General features: G+C 46.1%; 4 protein-coding genes across 4 annotated transcripts; 1 reads left to right on the top strand and 3 right to left on the bottom strand.

Annotated features, from left to right (window-relative positions):
* Positions 1–1385: 1385 nt before the first annotated feature.
* On the bottom strand, positions 1386–3458 carry L203_103589 (heat shock protein sks2; the record flags this gene model as incomplete). The annotated part of the gene is made up of 5 exons (XM_066212986.1): positions 1386–1582; positions 1629–2839; positions 2891–3060; positions 3122–3357; positions 3419–3458. 5 exons carry the CDS (start codon positions 3456–3458, stop codon positions 1386–1388), a joined length of 1854 nt encoding a protein of 617 aa, XP_066069083.1.
* A 403-nt stretch (positions 3459–3861) lies between these two features.
* On the bottom strand, positions 3862–4984 carry L203_103588 (uncharacterized protein; the record flags this gene model as incomplete). The annotated part of the gene is made up of 4 exons (XM_066212985.1): positions 3862–3938; positions 3985–4509; positions 4558–4816; positions 4868–4984. 4 exons carry the CDS (start codon positions 4982–4984, stop codon positions 3862–3864), a joined length of 978 nt encoding a protein of 325 aa, XP_066069082.1.
* A 796-nt stretch (positions 4985–5780) lies between these two features.
* Positions 5781–11397, top strand: L203_103587 (uncharacterized protein; the record flags this gene model as incomplete). Its single annotated transcript, XM_066212984.1, has 20 exons — positions 5781–5791; positions 5941–5969; positions 6015–6039; positions 6094–6118; positions 6168–6298; positions 6347–6468; positions 6521–8006; positions 8455–8514; positions 8576–8634; positions 8759–8815; positions 8914–9014; positions 9458–9486; positions 9539–9817; positions 9868–9936; positions 10004–10036; positions 10098–10266; positions 10314–10558; positions 10610–10918; positions 10970–11016; positions 11069–11397. The coding sequence occupies 20 exons, from the start codon at positions 5781–5783 to the stop codon at positions 11395–11397; spliced, it is 3615 nt and encodes a 1204-aa protein (XP_066069081.1).
* Positions 11398–11635: 238 nt separating this feature from the next.
* Positions 11636–13987, bottom strand: L203_103586 (uncharacterized protein; the record flags this gene model as incomplete). The annotated part of the gene is made up of 4 exons (XM_066212983.1): positions 11636–11919; positions 11974–12121; positions 12172–13919; positions 13972–13987. The coding sequence occupies 4 exons, from the start codon at positions 13985–13987 to the stop codon at positions 11636–11638; spliced, it is 2196 nt and encodes a 731-aa protein (XP_066069080.1).
* Positions 13988–14305: the final 318 nt, after the last annotated feature.

Here is a 14305-nt window from a genome sequence, read left to right as displayed (position 1 = left end):
ATTCGGAGAACTTCGCTAGGGTTGATGGCGGATGCATCAATAGATCTTGCTGGAATCTTTCAGAGCCAACCAGATTCATGCCACGAGGTTGATCGGTCCAGGCCATATGACGTCATTTCATTCAGGATGTAGCGATACGGAGTGCTGGAATCCGATGGTGGGATGCGTTGTGACGTCATGGGTGAGGTCTGGATTTTTGGTCCTTTGCAGATAAAAGAGAGAGGATAATGCCGACCGGGAATTGCAATGTGGCTTTTTTGTGAAAGTGCCAGGAAATATTTTAATCTGAATGTGTTGTTTACTTTCCATCTGTTGTTGAGAAGATAAGACTGTGTGTTTCGAAATTCGACTGTATGGAGGATCGGCAAGGCAAAGATATTGAGAGCGATGGATATCGCAGTCTAGAAATGGTGATGTAGCGGCGGGAGCCGAAAATCGACTGCATTGCTGGAAAATATTGGGACGTTGAGCATGAATGGTCTTTGACTTTCTGTCGCGAGAGAATTACGGAAACAGATTTCAAGTTGATGCTTGCGTGGTACCCATTTCGCAGCGTGTTGGCCTATGGCTTGATATTGGGGACACGCCAGTATGTGGTGAGAGCTGTGGCCTGTATTATATCAAAACCAGGATGAGGCTAGCTCCCTTCAGCGTCAAAGACCTCAGTCTGTGGACCCGCAAGTCTGACGTTGGTCATTTCTGACCGGTGAATCAACAGTCTCGCACTGCTGATTGAGGACTTGTGAATTCGCATAAGAGAGGGGCTGGCTACTCATCAACTGAAAAGGTCAGGTAACGTGGCTAATCCAGCTCATTGATGGGCCGTAGATTCAAGGATGGAGTTACAGACCTTTTTTTGCTTTCAACATTTGACATTTCATGGATAAATAAAACATTCGCTTCTTATATAGAAGATGTTGGTATGGTTAATGACAAATCAGTAACCACGACGTCATGGCATTAGTCTAGCTTTCAACGATCATACAATATTCTTAATTGCTTGATGGTGATGGTCAAAATAGTATTTAGCACTGGAATTTATTCAAACTCCAATAAGAAGACAAGGCGAACTGACTACCAAGTGGATCAGCAAGTTCATTTCTAAAATTACAAGATATCAAGAACCAATTACAAACATCAAACATGCAGCATTGCACGGTACATTGCAGTTTTTTGAAAAAGGTGGTGCGTTCGAGTCTGTTTTCATCTCGCCATATGTCCTGTACAAACGAAGAGAATGAAGATGAAAAAAGAAAACAAAAAAGGGAATGGTAGGTACAGGACGTCCCAAAGTGTCAACAGCAGCAATTACCCCAACTCTGGCATTATCCCTCTTCACGTCTCCGCACCATGACGCCATCCAATCATTGATAAATGATCATGACTTAACGAGCAGAGCCAGCAGAAGCCATAGCCTTTTGCATGGCTCTCTTGACACCAAGCTGAGCCTTCTTGAGCTCGTCGGCAGTGGCATCCTCCTGCTCAAGTTTCTCGAGAGCCTTGGCAATTTCAGCCTCAACGGCAGCACGAGCTCCTCGCTTAATCTTCATAGAGAGCTCAGGGGCAGAGATGGATTGTTCACCTACAAAAAGTCAGCAATTGTCTAGTAAAATGCAACATTAACTTACAGGTGTGGAGGTAAGCTTCAAGGTCAGATTTGGCCTCGTGTCGGGCAGAAAAGTCCCGGTCGGCGTTCTTGTATTGCTCAGCGTCCTTGATCATAGACTGAATTTCTTCGGAAGAAAGACGGCCAACAGAGTTTTGGATAGTGATCTGAGCCTTTCGGCCAGAGGCACGGTCCTGAGCAGAGACCTTGAGTAGACCGTTGGCATCGACCTCAAAAGTGCAGACAAGCTCGGCTTGGCCACGGGGCATTGGGGGGATACCAGAAAGCTCAAATTCTCCGAGAAGTCGGTTGTCCTTGCATTGGGTTCGCTCGCCTTCATAGACAGGGAACATGACGGTGGTTTGGTTGTCTTCAACAGTGGTGAAGACTCGAGACTTGTTGGCAGGAATAGGGGTGTTTCGAGGAAGAACGACACCGAAGATGTCGCCTTGCATGGCAACACCGAGGGAGAGAGGAGCAACATCGAGAAGAAGGAGGTCAGCAGTCTTGTCAGATGTCTGGCCGGTGAGGACAGCGGCCTGGACAGCAGCACCATAGGCGACAGCCTCATCGGGGTTGATGGACTTGTTGAGCTGACGACCACCGAAGAATTCGGAAACAAGAGACTGGATTTTGGGAATACGAGTAGAACCGCCTACGAGAACAATGTCATCAACCTTGCCAGTGGCAATCTTAGAGTCTTTGAGGACTTTCTCGACAGGGTCAACCGTAGACTTGAAGGCGACGGCGTTGATCTCCTCAAATCTGGCACGAGTGATATTGGAGGAGAAATCAGTGCCCTGGTAGAGAGAGTCCACCTCGACGGTGGTTTGGGTAACAGAAGAGAGAGTTCGCTTAGCACGTTCACAGGCGGACCTCAAACGACGGATAGCACGGGGGTCGTCAGAGATGTCAAGCTTGCTCTTCCTCTTAAATTCGGCCTTGAAGTGCTCAAGGAGGTTGTTGTCAAAGTCCTCACCACCAAGGTGAGTGTCGCCAGCAGTGGCCTTGACAGAGAAAACCTTTCCTTGGATGGTAAGGAGGGAGACATCAAAAGTACCACCACCCAAGTCAAAGATAAGGACATTGCGCTCCTCCTTAGTTTTCTCATCGAGGCCGTAGGCAATGGCCGCAGCGGTGGGCTCGTTGATGATACGGAGAACTTCAAGACCGGCAATGGCACCAGCGTCCTTAGTAGCAAGACGCTGAGAGTCATTGAAGTAGGCAGGAACACTACGGATAAATCAGTAAATGTTTCATGAAGGTAGCTGGTCTTTGACTGACGTGACAACGGCCTTCTTAACAGTCTTACCGATTTTGGCCTCAGCAATCTCCTTCATCTTGGTGAGAACCATGGCAGAGACCTCCTGGGGAGAAAAAGTCTTTCTCTCGCCGAGGTAGTCAACCTCAACGTATGGGGAACCATCCTTGTCGATGACGGCGAAGGGCCAGTGCTAGATGATGGTTAACAAATTGTTTCTCAATGGTTTACCAGGATTGCGCTAAGAAAATCACCTTCATGTCCTTCTTGACGTCAGGGTCATCGAATCGTCGACCGATCAATCGCTTGGCGTCAAAGATGGTGTTGCGGGGGTTCATGGCACTCTGGTTTTTGGCGGCATCACCAATTAAACGCTCGCCTTCAGTGAAGGCAACGTAGGATGGAGTGGTTCGGTTACCTTGGTCGTTGGCGATAATCTCGACACGGTCGTTTTGCCAGACACCGACACAGGAGTAGGTAGTACCGAGATCTACAGATTAGTGTTAACATTTCGCGAAAATCCTCTTTCCTCCAGCTAAACTGTGACTAACCGATACCGATGGCACCCTCGTAAACGTCTTCAGCGGACATGTTGACTTTTTAAATTTGGCTGAGGGATGATGTCAGCAATCACTCTGGTTTTATAAGGTTTTTAAACCCCAATCACCTTTTGAAGATGGAAGCCTTTTAATGACAAAGAAAAAGGAAATAACAGACGCAGCATCGTTGAAAACTTGAAACCAAGCAGAAATTCTTGAACGGAGTTTTTCTTTCGGCGTTATGTGTTCTGTGGCAGTTTGCTATAATACCTCAACGACCATGTGTAAATGTGCTTCACTTCAGTCATGGTGTATGAATGTTTTTGCTATCAAGACGGCATTGAGCACGATTGAAAACAACGCTTAGAGGTAGCGACACAGGAGCAAGAGCTACTCGTTGCGATGTTCCTCGAAGCATATCTTAAATATCTGATACAACAATCGGTGCATTACAGTCATAATCCCAACTTTCGCATCAGCTCTTTATTTGCTTCTATATTCTCAAGCCGCTGCAGCTCATACTCGCTCAACACTGTCACATCGATTAGTTCATTCTCATCCTTAATTCAACTACTTACCTGGTCTTTCTATACTTAAAGGTCTCTTCCTTCGTTCTGGGATATCTTGGTCTTTTTGCATAAGCCTCTTCCGCCCTGCATCCTGTTTGCGTTCCCATTCCCTCACAAATTGTTTTCCGTCTTCCTCAAATGTGAAAACAATGTCGTCGTATTTCATCCACTCTTCCTTGATCGTCATCTTGTCTCTCCATCGTACGTAAAACCTGACCACCAAGCAATCATCCTCCAAGTCTTTGTCCCTGTCAGTAATGGCAAGTATACAACGATCTTTTCGAAGCTGCTCTGCCCTTGGACTAGCTCCCCGAATCGCAGCTCCTGGCTCAGACTCGTCAAACTGTTCAAGATACTGCTTGACAATAGCCTTGGGTATACCACCAACGCGTTGCATCTGAGACGGCGAGTGCCAAACTTTCTGAAAAAGAGGAGAAGCTGGAGTGGAAGAATTCACAAGCCCATATCGCACGAGGTAAGCTGTAGGCTTCCTTGGCGACTTGCGACTTGACAGAATGGTAAATGGTGGATAGGCTATCATTCTCGTCAACATTTGTCATCTAATTGGATGCGAAGACTTGCCGAGACTTTGAAACGCATCTAAAAGCTCCTGCGAGCCTTCTCGAAGAATTCCTTCCCCTTCCCAAGTATCATCTTCTGGTCCGTAATGTTCCCATCGTACAAGATAGCGGTATTCCTTTTTTCCAGTCTCTGGGTTTTGCCATTTCCCCAACGAACGTGCCAGGATCTGTTTTACCTCATAGACGGAATCTGCGTTGGATTCTACTGGAGGTTGTGCACGAAGACGAGCAGGCTTATGCAGTGTCTTTCTGCGTTTCCTCTGATACACGTCAGCAAACAGCACAACGTCGTAGCATATCTGCCTACCTACCTTGGCCGAAAATGGCGAGGCGTTATTTTGCTCTCCTTCTGATTCCGACGGCGAGTACGCTGAAGGGGTAGTAGATGTCCTTGAATCTCTGAGAAATTCGTCTAGGGGCAGACGCATGTGTAGACCGAAAACCACTTGATTAATTATATCTCGAGATTATATGTCCCTAAAGAATGAGCAAAAAATAAACAGTTGAACCGTAAAAATATCAATAATCAAAATCAAAAGTCAAAGATCAAAATCAAAAATCAAAGTAACAAATGGCTTTTGACGCGTCACGACGCGTCGCCTTGTGTCAAATTTCGCACACTACAGCTAAAGCCTACATGCTAATAAATATAAACGTATGCTTAATTCCATCTTACCTTTTCTCATTCACATCATATTCTTTCAATTTGACTTTCATCTTTTAAATTGAAATAAGCGTACATCAGTGGCTGTGATCTCGGCAAGGAAAATCTCCCCTCACACATGCGAATAGAATACGCGTGTATACGATCCAGCCAAAAGCATCGTCCCGACTCAAGACCCTCATCAATGGTACAGCCATTAAGGCTTTCGGTTTTGAAGGTTATCGCCTATAGAGTTGGCAAAGCTGTCTCCTTTTGTTTCGGCCAGATGGTAGCAAATCGCCGCATGGTTTGTGCATCATTACCATTTGGCAGGTAGGTGGCCGGCCATGTGGCATCATGTGTGTCGCTGGATGGCATTAGAGCGGACTGAAAGACATCTGCTGTGCTTGCAGAGCCACTGACGGCACAGGATCATGGCAGTATTCATGCATCAAGCGACCCCAGTATGAGGCAGACCCTTCAACCAGGCTCCGCTGCGTTCCAGCTATGATTGGCTTTTGAATTTTAACCTGAATACACGCAAGTCGTAATTAGATTTGCCTAAAGGACGTGCATTTTATATGTTCCAGAGGTGAGTGTCGCTACAGCTATTGTTTTTTTCTCCTTTTCTGCGACAAGTGGTATGGCTGTCAGTCAAAGGACTGGTCCCCACGCTCTCCACTTTGGTGCTGCCAAGGTGTATAAATAGGAAAAAATGCTGACAGCTGGGTACCGAGGTAGTGGATGCGCACAGCAAAGCTGGTGGCTTAGTATGTGGCACTTGGTTTGACTTAAAAGAGTGGTACAAACGTCAGCCGTGGTGCAACCAAAAAAAAAAAGGTGACGAGAAGTTGCGGTGAATTTGGAATTTTGATTCATTGACAAGATTGTTAGGAATATCGGAAATAGCTATTTACAAGTAAGGTTATCTAAGAATGGAGGGCCAAATGTCGGACTCGCAAGCGAAGTCTCACCCATATCCTACGCCAAACGTCCTCTTGGACCCGAGTGATCATGTTGACTACACTGCGACCAGTGGGCAACCCGTTTTGACGCCTGAGAAATCCAACAAACCACAGAGAATCAGCTGTGATGGATGGTACATTTTTTCAGTTGTTGCTGAAAACGCTGCTGACTTGTGTTGTAGTCGTATCAAAAAAGTCAAATGCCCAGGTGATAGGCCTCAATGTAGCAATTGTACTAGAAAAGATCGCATCTGTACTTATCCGGCGGTCGTACGTCGTCGTGGACCAGACAAACATCCTGGTGGTGAGTGTGTGGACCGAGCCTTGTTGGAAATATAGGCTGAGCGATCGCTCAGGAAGACTAAAAAACAAAACTGAGGCAAAGCATGACAGCAAAGAAAAGTACATCGACAGACAGGTCGGCGCCTCTCCTGACCAGTTTTCTGGGAGGTTCAGCCAACTGGCCACGGAAAATTCAGAACCAGCCCAAAACGTCCAATCTAGCGATTATCATTCAGCCAGTAGCGAGGAAACAGTTCATTCTTTTGCTGTGGTCACTACGGCTCATCAGCCAATGAACAATGTACAAGAGGCTGCCATCACACGCCCCATACCACAGATGCTCCCAATGCCTGTTTCTGAACCAGCTCTAAATGCTGCCTCTGTAGTCGCTGGCTACAGCCAGGGACAGAGCATTCCCTGTCAGCATATGGCTTTTCAGGATTTTTCCGAAACTCATGACCAGGTGGCCTATCCAGTCACTCATGGAATCTCAACAGCCAACGTCCACTCCCGATACTTTTATATGCAACCTGTCTATCACAACTTTACGGCCCTTACGTCTCAATCAGGCTCCTACTCGCAACCACAAGGCCAAATGAATATGGCTGAAGATGCCCAGCCAAGCGCAATTCATGAGCACCGTATTTTAGTTGGAAACCCTCCCGAGCTTGATCAAGCGATGCTGCAGCTGGGCTTCCAGACACCCAACCTGGCATCATATCAGGCAATTTCTTCTTTGGACGAATTATCTTTGGCACCATATTCGCCAGTAAACTCAATTCCTGCAGAAGGTAGAATTAATTTCGACCTTTTTTCTGCTCGTCATCAACACTCTGGAGGCAACCATTTCAGCCATTCCAATGACTATGCAACCTCTTCCACAGCCAACTTTCCAGTAGTTACAAATTCGATGGCAGTCTACACAGATAGACCGCAGGTGTATGGATTCAACCCACAAATTGAAGCTGGTATTGGCCTTGGCTCTGTTGCTCCAATAGGCGACGTGGAGACTAATCCACATATGTCAGACATGACGTCTGCTAGCGAAAACTGGGATCACAATGTATCGTTGCTGAATGGTATTCCTATGCCTTCTACCGACGCCCTTGCGACCACAGGCCCATCGAATTCTGCACTATTGAAACAAACCAATCAGATTGGGCCTACAAGAGGGGCTCTCAATACGCAAGAACCAATATGGAATTACATCACTGTGCCAAATCAGGTTGAGGCAACATGTGGCGAGAACGATTCAACTTTGACTGGCTGGTTTGATAGCAGTCATTTTCCCTCTCCCAAACCACTCCCTGTTCACGTTATTGACAACAACTTTTTCGATAAATCACAACCAGAGCAGTTGGGAGAGGATGGGATACATACACAGAGGAGTCGGAAACGTAAAGCAAGTTCTACAGAGCTGATTAGTGTTGAATCCAGAAAGCACAAATCTCCCAAAACTATTCAAACTGCAAGAGATGGCAGCAAGGTTTGGAATCTGGCGCAATACGCAATGGATAAGCGAGCCACTACTCAGAAAGTCTTCAAAGCTTGCAACTCCTTGTACGCTCACCGAGGAAAATCAATAAATGGAAAATTCATAAACGCAGTCACACCGCTACTCACTTGTAACTAATTTCCAAGTCTTGTTTTCTCTCACGTCTTTTCTCATACGTCAGTTACCAGCGACATCTTCTGAGGTCGCGATTCTTCCATGCCTTGCTCTCATGTGCATCTCTATTCCTGCCTTCATCGTGCTCATCCGAGATGGATGTGGCCACAAAAACCCTCTTACTCAGTTCTTCACTCGCAAACATATTCTTTTCTTTCTTCTCATACTTATACCGAAATCAAACTCAAATCCGATACCAATAAAGCCTTACAAACAATGCTCAAATTTAGCTGCAGCGTAAACACCGATCATTTTCAAGTGCTAGTTTGATGAAATTGTCAAAGTAGCGATATTTGATGGTCAAGTAGATGGTGAAGATCATCAATATCAACGTATTAGAATCAATCAGAGCGAGGCTATGGGTAAGGGATTATATGACACTCTGTTGATAAATCCAAGGTGCGTTTCATAATCACAGATTCGGAAGCAGTAACTGACCAGATCCTTTACTGTTTCTCAGCGTCCTCATTCATGGACTTGGTTCGACACAAAAAACTTTCTACATGCTGCAATACCAAGGTCAAGCGTGACCTGATCGGAAACATATCTTACAGCGCGGTTCTGTTTTGTTTATAAAGTAGCAGTATCTTTCCTAAAAGATCGCCAGCGTGGGGTCAGCAAATTTTGATTAAAGCATTTTGAGGCGAGGCTGTTGGCGTCAACAAAACTGGATTTTGTCACCGCTTGGAAAAAGTAGGGGGTAAGTCAAAGTTCTTTCCCACCCTTTTCTCAGAAGCAGTGTCAACCATTGTTTCTCTGTATAAAGATCAGGATCGTCGCTGACGATCGCTTCAACAGAGATTCTCGCCGGATGCTCCCTGCAACGAGTTTTGATAGGAGATGCTGGGCTGGCTGGGGACATCCTGGAGATGTTCTCACACTTGCATCATGATTGTATAGTAAACCTCCTGCATTACCACATACACGGGAAATCTTTGAGTCGTATAATTGCCTGATACACGATGCAGGCCATGTGTTATAAATTTACAAAAAGCAAAAAAAAACAATTCACCTAATGAGCAGTAAAGGAGGGTAGAAAGTAGTGGGGCCCCGGAATCCTTTGCTTATCTCTAATCGTGCCTAGTTGATTATCAAAACTCCTTGAAATGTGTTTTGAAAGCGTTTTTCTTTATCCTTTCTTTCTTTTTTCTTTCTATCTTCTTTCTCTCTTTCTTCTTTCTCTCTTCTTTCTTTCTTCTTTCTTTTACTTTCTCTTCTTTTTTCCATTCATTACTAAGGCCAGACTTATTATGCAGCCAACCAAGCCTTATCCAATCCTTCGATATACTCGTCAACCGTCTATCAACCATATCATCAATGGAGTTGACTTGGACGCTGCAAGGATGTTGAATTCGCCCTCTTCATCAATTCGTTAGTATTCCACCATGTATAATCGATCCGTACAGCTCACCACTCACCCCAGCGCATATACTACGGTCCACCGTTTAATGGACCCTTCCTTATGCGTTTTATTTTCCCCGTCAGCCATTTTGAAGACCACTCCGACAGCAACATGCTGTACTGCCATTTTAGTGCTATGGGTAGTGTATCACATACTGTTGCGCCGCTATGCATCAATCACCATCACCGGCCCGGCTCGCAGGGAAGAGGTGGGTAAGGATGGGGAGTCAACGGAAGAGCTCGTCAGGAGGTGGTGTTGCAGCCTAAAGCAAGGCTTCAGAGCTAGCTGGTGGTTACCAACGTATGTCGTTTTTGCTTCTGAGATAGCCTGCTTATAAATGATGCCCGCAGTGGACATGCCCAAACCATTTACGCTTCCTTGGTAGACTGTTCCAAGGATGATCATATCACCTATCACAGGTGTGTCGAGCGTCGTGCAATTAGTCGTTAGCAAATGGACATTGTCGGAATACTAACGAAGTAACAGACAACTTCTCAGGCTACCAGACGGAGGCACAATGTGGGTGTCGTTGGCAACAAGCATGGGTGATAGAGTGGACGGTAGGCTGACTGCGTTTTAGTGATATCGATATATACCCACCACTGGCTATCCAATTGGCAGACGAAGCACCCGTCATTGTTATTAACCATGGGCTTACCGGTGGCAGCCATGAAAGCTACGTAAGGAATCTGGTGGTATGGCTGACCAAGTCCGTCGCCGATGGTGGTCTCGGTGGGCGTGCTGCAGTTGTCAATGTGAGTGGGTTCATCGGTGTATGTTAACTAATAAGGTCTAGTTTCGGGGCTGTGCCAATACACCAATTACTTCTCCTCATCTTTATTCTTCGGGAAACACTGTTGATAACCACACGGCGACGACCTATCTTGCCAGTTTGTTTCCACGGGCCCCTATGCTAGGTGTTGGCTTTTCTCTTGGAGCGGCAGTCATGACTCGGTACCTTGGTGAGCAAGGTGTGCATTCCCGTCTACGAGCAGCTGTCGTCCTTTGCTGTCCACTCGAACTGAGAGGCATGAATACCAAGTATGAATTACCCGAATACAGATTGACATTTCAACTGACATCGATAAACAGTCTTGATTCCGCGCACATCTTTCCACGCTTCTATTCCTTGATGATGGCTCGTAAAATACTGAAATCTATCTATCCCCATCTTCTTCCTCAGTCACCTCTTTCCTCTCCATCCTCTCCCTTGCATGTTAACCTTCCAGAAATTCTTTCTCTTACTACTTCCTCCAGATACAAATGGACTCTGAGAATCAGTAAAGTTACCGACATGGTGGCCACCAAGGTTGGGGGCAGTGCCCCGTGTTTTCCTTTCGAGGGTATGGATCAGTATATGGAGTGGGCTTGTCCAAGTGGGTGGGTTGGAAGGATCAAGAGGTGAATTTAATTGAGTCGCCGTAGGAGAACTAAAGCTTATACCATGCGCAGACCGACGCTGGCAATCTCGGCGCTAGACGATCCCATCGTACCACGAGGTAGATATCATACTTTTCCAAGCCAGGTTTGCATTCGTTGATCTCGGATTAGACAGTCTTCCTTATGCGGCAATTCGCAACTCTTCTCATATGGTTCTTGCTGAAGTCCCACAAGGTGGACATCTAGGATGGTTTGACGGTCCCTTCTTTGGACCAGACAAGCATCGTCGATGGCATGTCCGCCCTATTGTGGAGTTTCTCCGTGGCGCCATTCAAGAACTTCCTATATCTTCCTCCGAGAAGGCTTTGAAGGATATTGTCGTCAGGAAGAAAAAAGATAGTTGGTGCTGGGTAGACGAAGTGGGGTGGAGGATTGTGAGGGAAGAAGAAGAATGTGGCTGGGCCCCAATTGAAATGAGTAGTGTAAAGTATGAGCTATGAATAAGATAACGGCTTGGTGAGTTTTTGAAAGATCTTGACAGCACAAAGCCCCTACGTGGTATGCATCATATTTAGCAGATGCATACGCCAAGATGTCAATGAAGTAGTTTGGAATTCGTGCATAATGTGTGTGTGCTCAAAACACCACTTATATAACATAACGACGTTACACCTGTTCAAGATTCTAGAGCATACAACGCGTCTTGTTACAAATATATTGTTCCTTGTCTATTACAACTCAATCGCCGAAATCGTATTCCTGATACTGCTCCTCGTCCTCTACTGCATCATCTTCTCTTTCATTCTTGTTATCTCTTCCTTCCTCTTCCTTCCCCTCTTGGAGTGACTCAATCCCAAGTTCATTGTCCTCAACTAGATCTCCAACATCATGTTTGACCGGTTGTTCACTGTTTAGTTTTCTGAGTCTTTCAACGTCGGCTTTTGCTTTCTCAAACAGGGCCTCTTCCTGGTCCCAAGAGCGATCTGCATTGAAGCCAGCAGCTTTTGTAAGGTATGCTTTGTCTACCGTGATTTGGTCAGTTGGTCTTTCTCATTTGATCGTTTATGCTTATTTACCAATAGGTTTGCGAGCCATGATGGCGGCGGTCACTCGCCGTGGATTCATTTTATTTTCGCGAAGGCCTTTGAGACGTAGAGAGCGGATATCTCGGCCAGGAAAGTAAGCCTTCATCAGTGTGTAGTTCTCTCCTGTCTCACCCAGCACCTGGAAACATGATATTAGTGGATGTGTAGAAAGATACCTTCAAGACTTGCCTCGTAAAACAACTCTGTATCCAATTTTGTCCATCTTTGTGCTCTTCTCTTCTTTTTCAAATGTGTCGCAGAGTTGACAAATCTTGTCTCATCGTCTACCTCAAACACCTCACTATCATCATTTTCTCGTCGCGCAAGTTCCCTTCTGAATCTTTCCTCTCTCTGTTGTCGATAGGCTTCGATGTCGGGCTCTTCAACGTTGTCAGAATCCCATCCATCTGCATCGAGCCGAGAGGAGGATGGATCGTCGGTAACCACGAAACCCGCTGCCCTCAGAGCTGCTGTAGCGTCATCTTCTCCTTCAGGAAGTTCTTTCGGTTGAGGCGGAAGATCAGCCATTCCGTGGCCAATAAGACCATCGTGATAAGCCGAATCTGTCTCGCCAATGAAATCGTTGTTTGCGGGCACTTCTTCAACATCTGACTCATCCTTCTTCTCTTCTTTGTCCGTTCCTTCAGTACTAACTATCAGATTTCCTACGAGAGTACCGGTTCTGTCTTCTGGCGGTGGAGTTAGTCGATCAGGTTCGAATTCAAACTCATGGTCCGTATCTTGCTCATCAGGCGAGATGTCCATCTCATTACCGCCATCCCTTTTAAGCTCTATCCTTCTCCGCGCCCTTTCCTGATTTCTTACAAGACGTAGCTTACGTCGTTTTATTTGATCACGTTTAGCTCTTTCTTCCAAGCGTGAAGCAAAGGCTTCCTTACGTCTAGCGTCCTCTGCACGTCTGAATTCATCTATTAATATACCTCGCTGAGAAACACGCCCCTCAGAGAGGAGAATGGTGGCAAGATCTCCCATAGTCGTATTTTCTGCTACTGGCGATCCAATCATTTCGTCTGCCCGGACATCATTAAGAGATACAGAAGAAAGTCTGGGGCCTTTTGACTTCTTCTGGCGCTGGACTCGTACTGTAGAACCTGCACGCGATGACGCAACGGAAATACTATCGTCATCCTCAAGAAAAGATGCATTTCGTTTTGAGCCTACTTGGCTGATAGTCTCAGTATCTGACTCTTCTTCCTGAGTTTTTTTCTGTTCAATGGCCTTTCTTCGTCTGGGTGCTTTTCGCCGCACAATATCTTGAGGAGGGAGCATAGAATTCTGTGTGGATGGATCGAACTGCATGAGCCTAGATGTAGCATCGACCGGTGAAGATGTGTCATTTTCAGCAGACGCAAGAGTCGGTGGGAATCCAGCGACGGGAGAAGGTCCAGCAGCTGCAGCCAATGTAGGAGGGAAACCAGCAGTCCTGGGAGTTGGAGGCATAGTAGATTCCGACGGTGCCCTAGAAGATGCTCTTGAGCGGGCTACAGAGGGTCCTCTTGGATGCGGAGTAACGGATGGAAGTTGCATTGAATATGAGATGGAAGAAGCGCGGCGGGTAGCAGAGGAAGGAGAAGGTCGAAGGTTGTTAGATGAACGGGTGGCTGCCTCAATGAGTGATAAAGCCGGAGGGGTTGGTCTAGATGACGGGGCTGGCACAGACGGTAGAACAGGTAGAGGAATGTCTCCAGTTTGAAGCTGTACATTGGGAGAGGGCGAAGGCGGCGGAGGAGCAGCTGGTACATTTCTAGGACTCTCAGTTTCAAAAACCGGGACTTGTAAAGGTGTTGAAGCGTAGTTGGTAGCAGATGGTTGAAAAGATTTTAGCGGTATTGGGGCTGTAGTAGCCGAAGACTTTGGTAAAGACACAGACTTGCGAACGCCCGGTCTGGCCACAGGTTTAAACTTGTTTTGACTCGCTTCAAACAGCTCATCAGCATTCTGAATCTGGTGCACCCAAATGTAACTCACGGAGACGGAGCGACATTGCCAGCAGCCAACTGATAATGCGAATTATAGAGTCAATCCGGACCCCTATCTTTCAGAAACAGTCCACGAGCTAGAGACTGTATTTGGACAATTTTATATCAGATAAAATAATGAAAGAAAGAAGAAAAAGAGAGATCAATTGAACAAATAGAAAACCAATTCAAAAAAAAATCAAAAATAAAGGTGGGTGGCGATTGCCGCTCATGCCTAACCGGCGTGCCTATCAAAAATCCTCATCGCCTAACTGGGCAGCATCTCATTGACATATTCCTTTACTCACTTTTTCATTCTCAAGCTATCTTTCTCTTTCTTTTCA

The sequence above is a fragment of the Cryptococcus depauperatus genome, chromosome 4, assembly GCF_001720195.1.
Source record: "Cryptococcus depauperatus CBS 7841 chromosome 4, complete sequence".
In the NCBI taxonomy this organism is placed as follows: domain Eukaryota; kingdom Fungi; phylum Basidiomycota; class Tremellomycetes; order Tremellales; family Cryptococcaceae; genus Cryptococcus; species Cryptococcus depauperatus.
The sequence above is the reverse complement of the archived record's forward strand: the minus strand, read 5'-3'. Positions and strand labels throughout refer to the sequence as shown.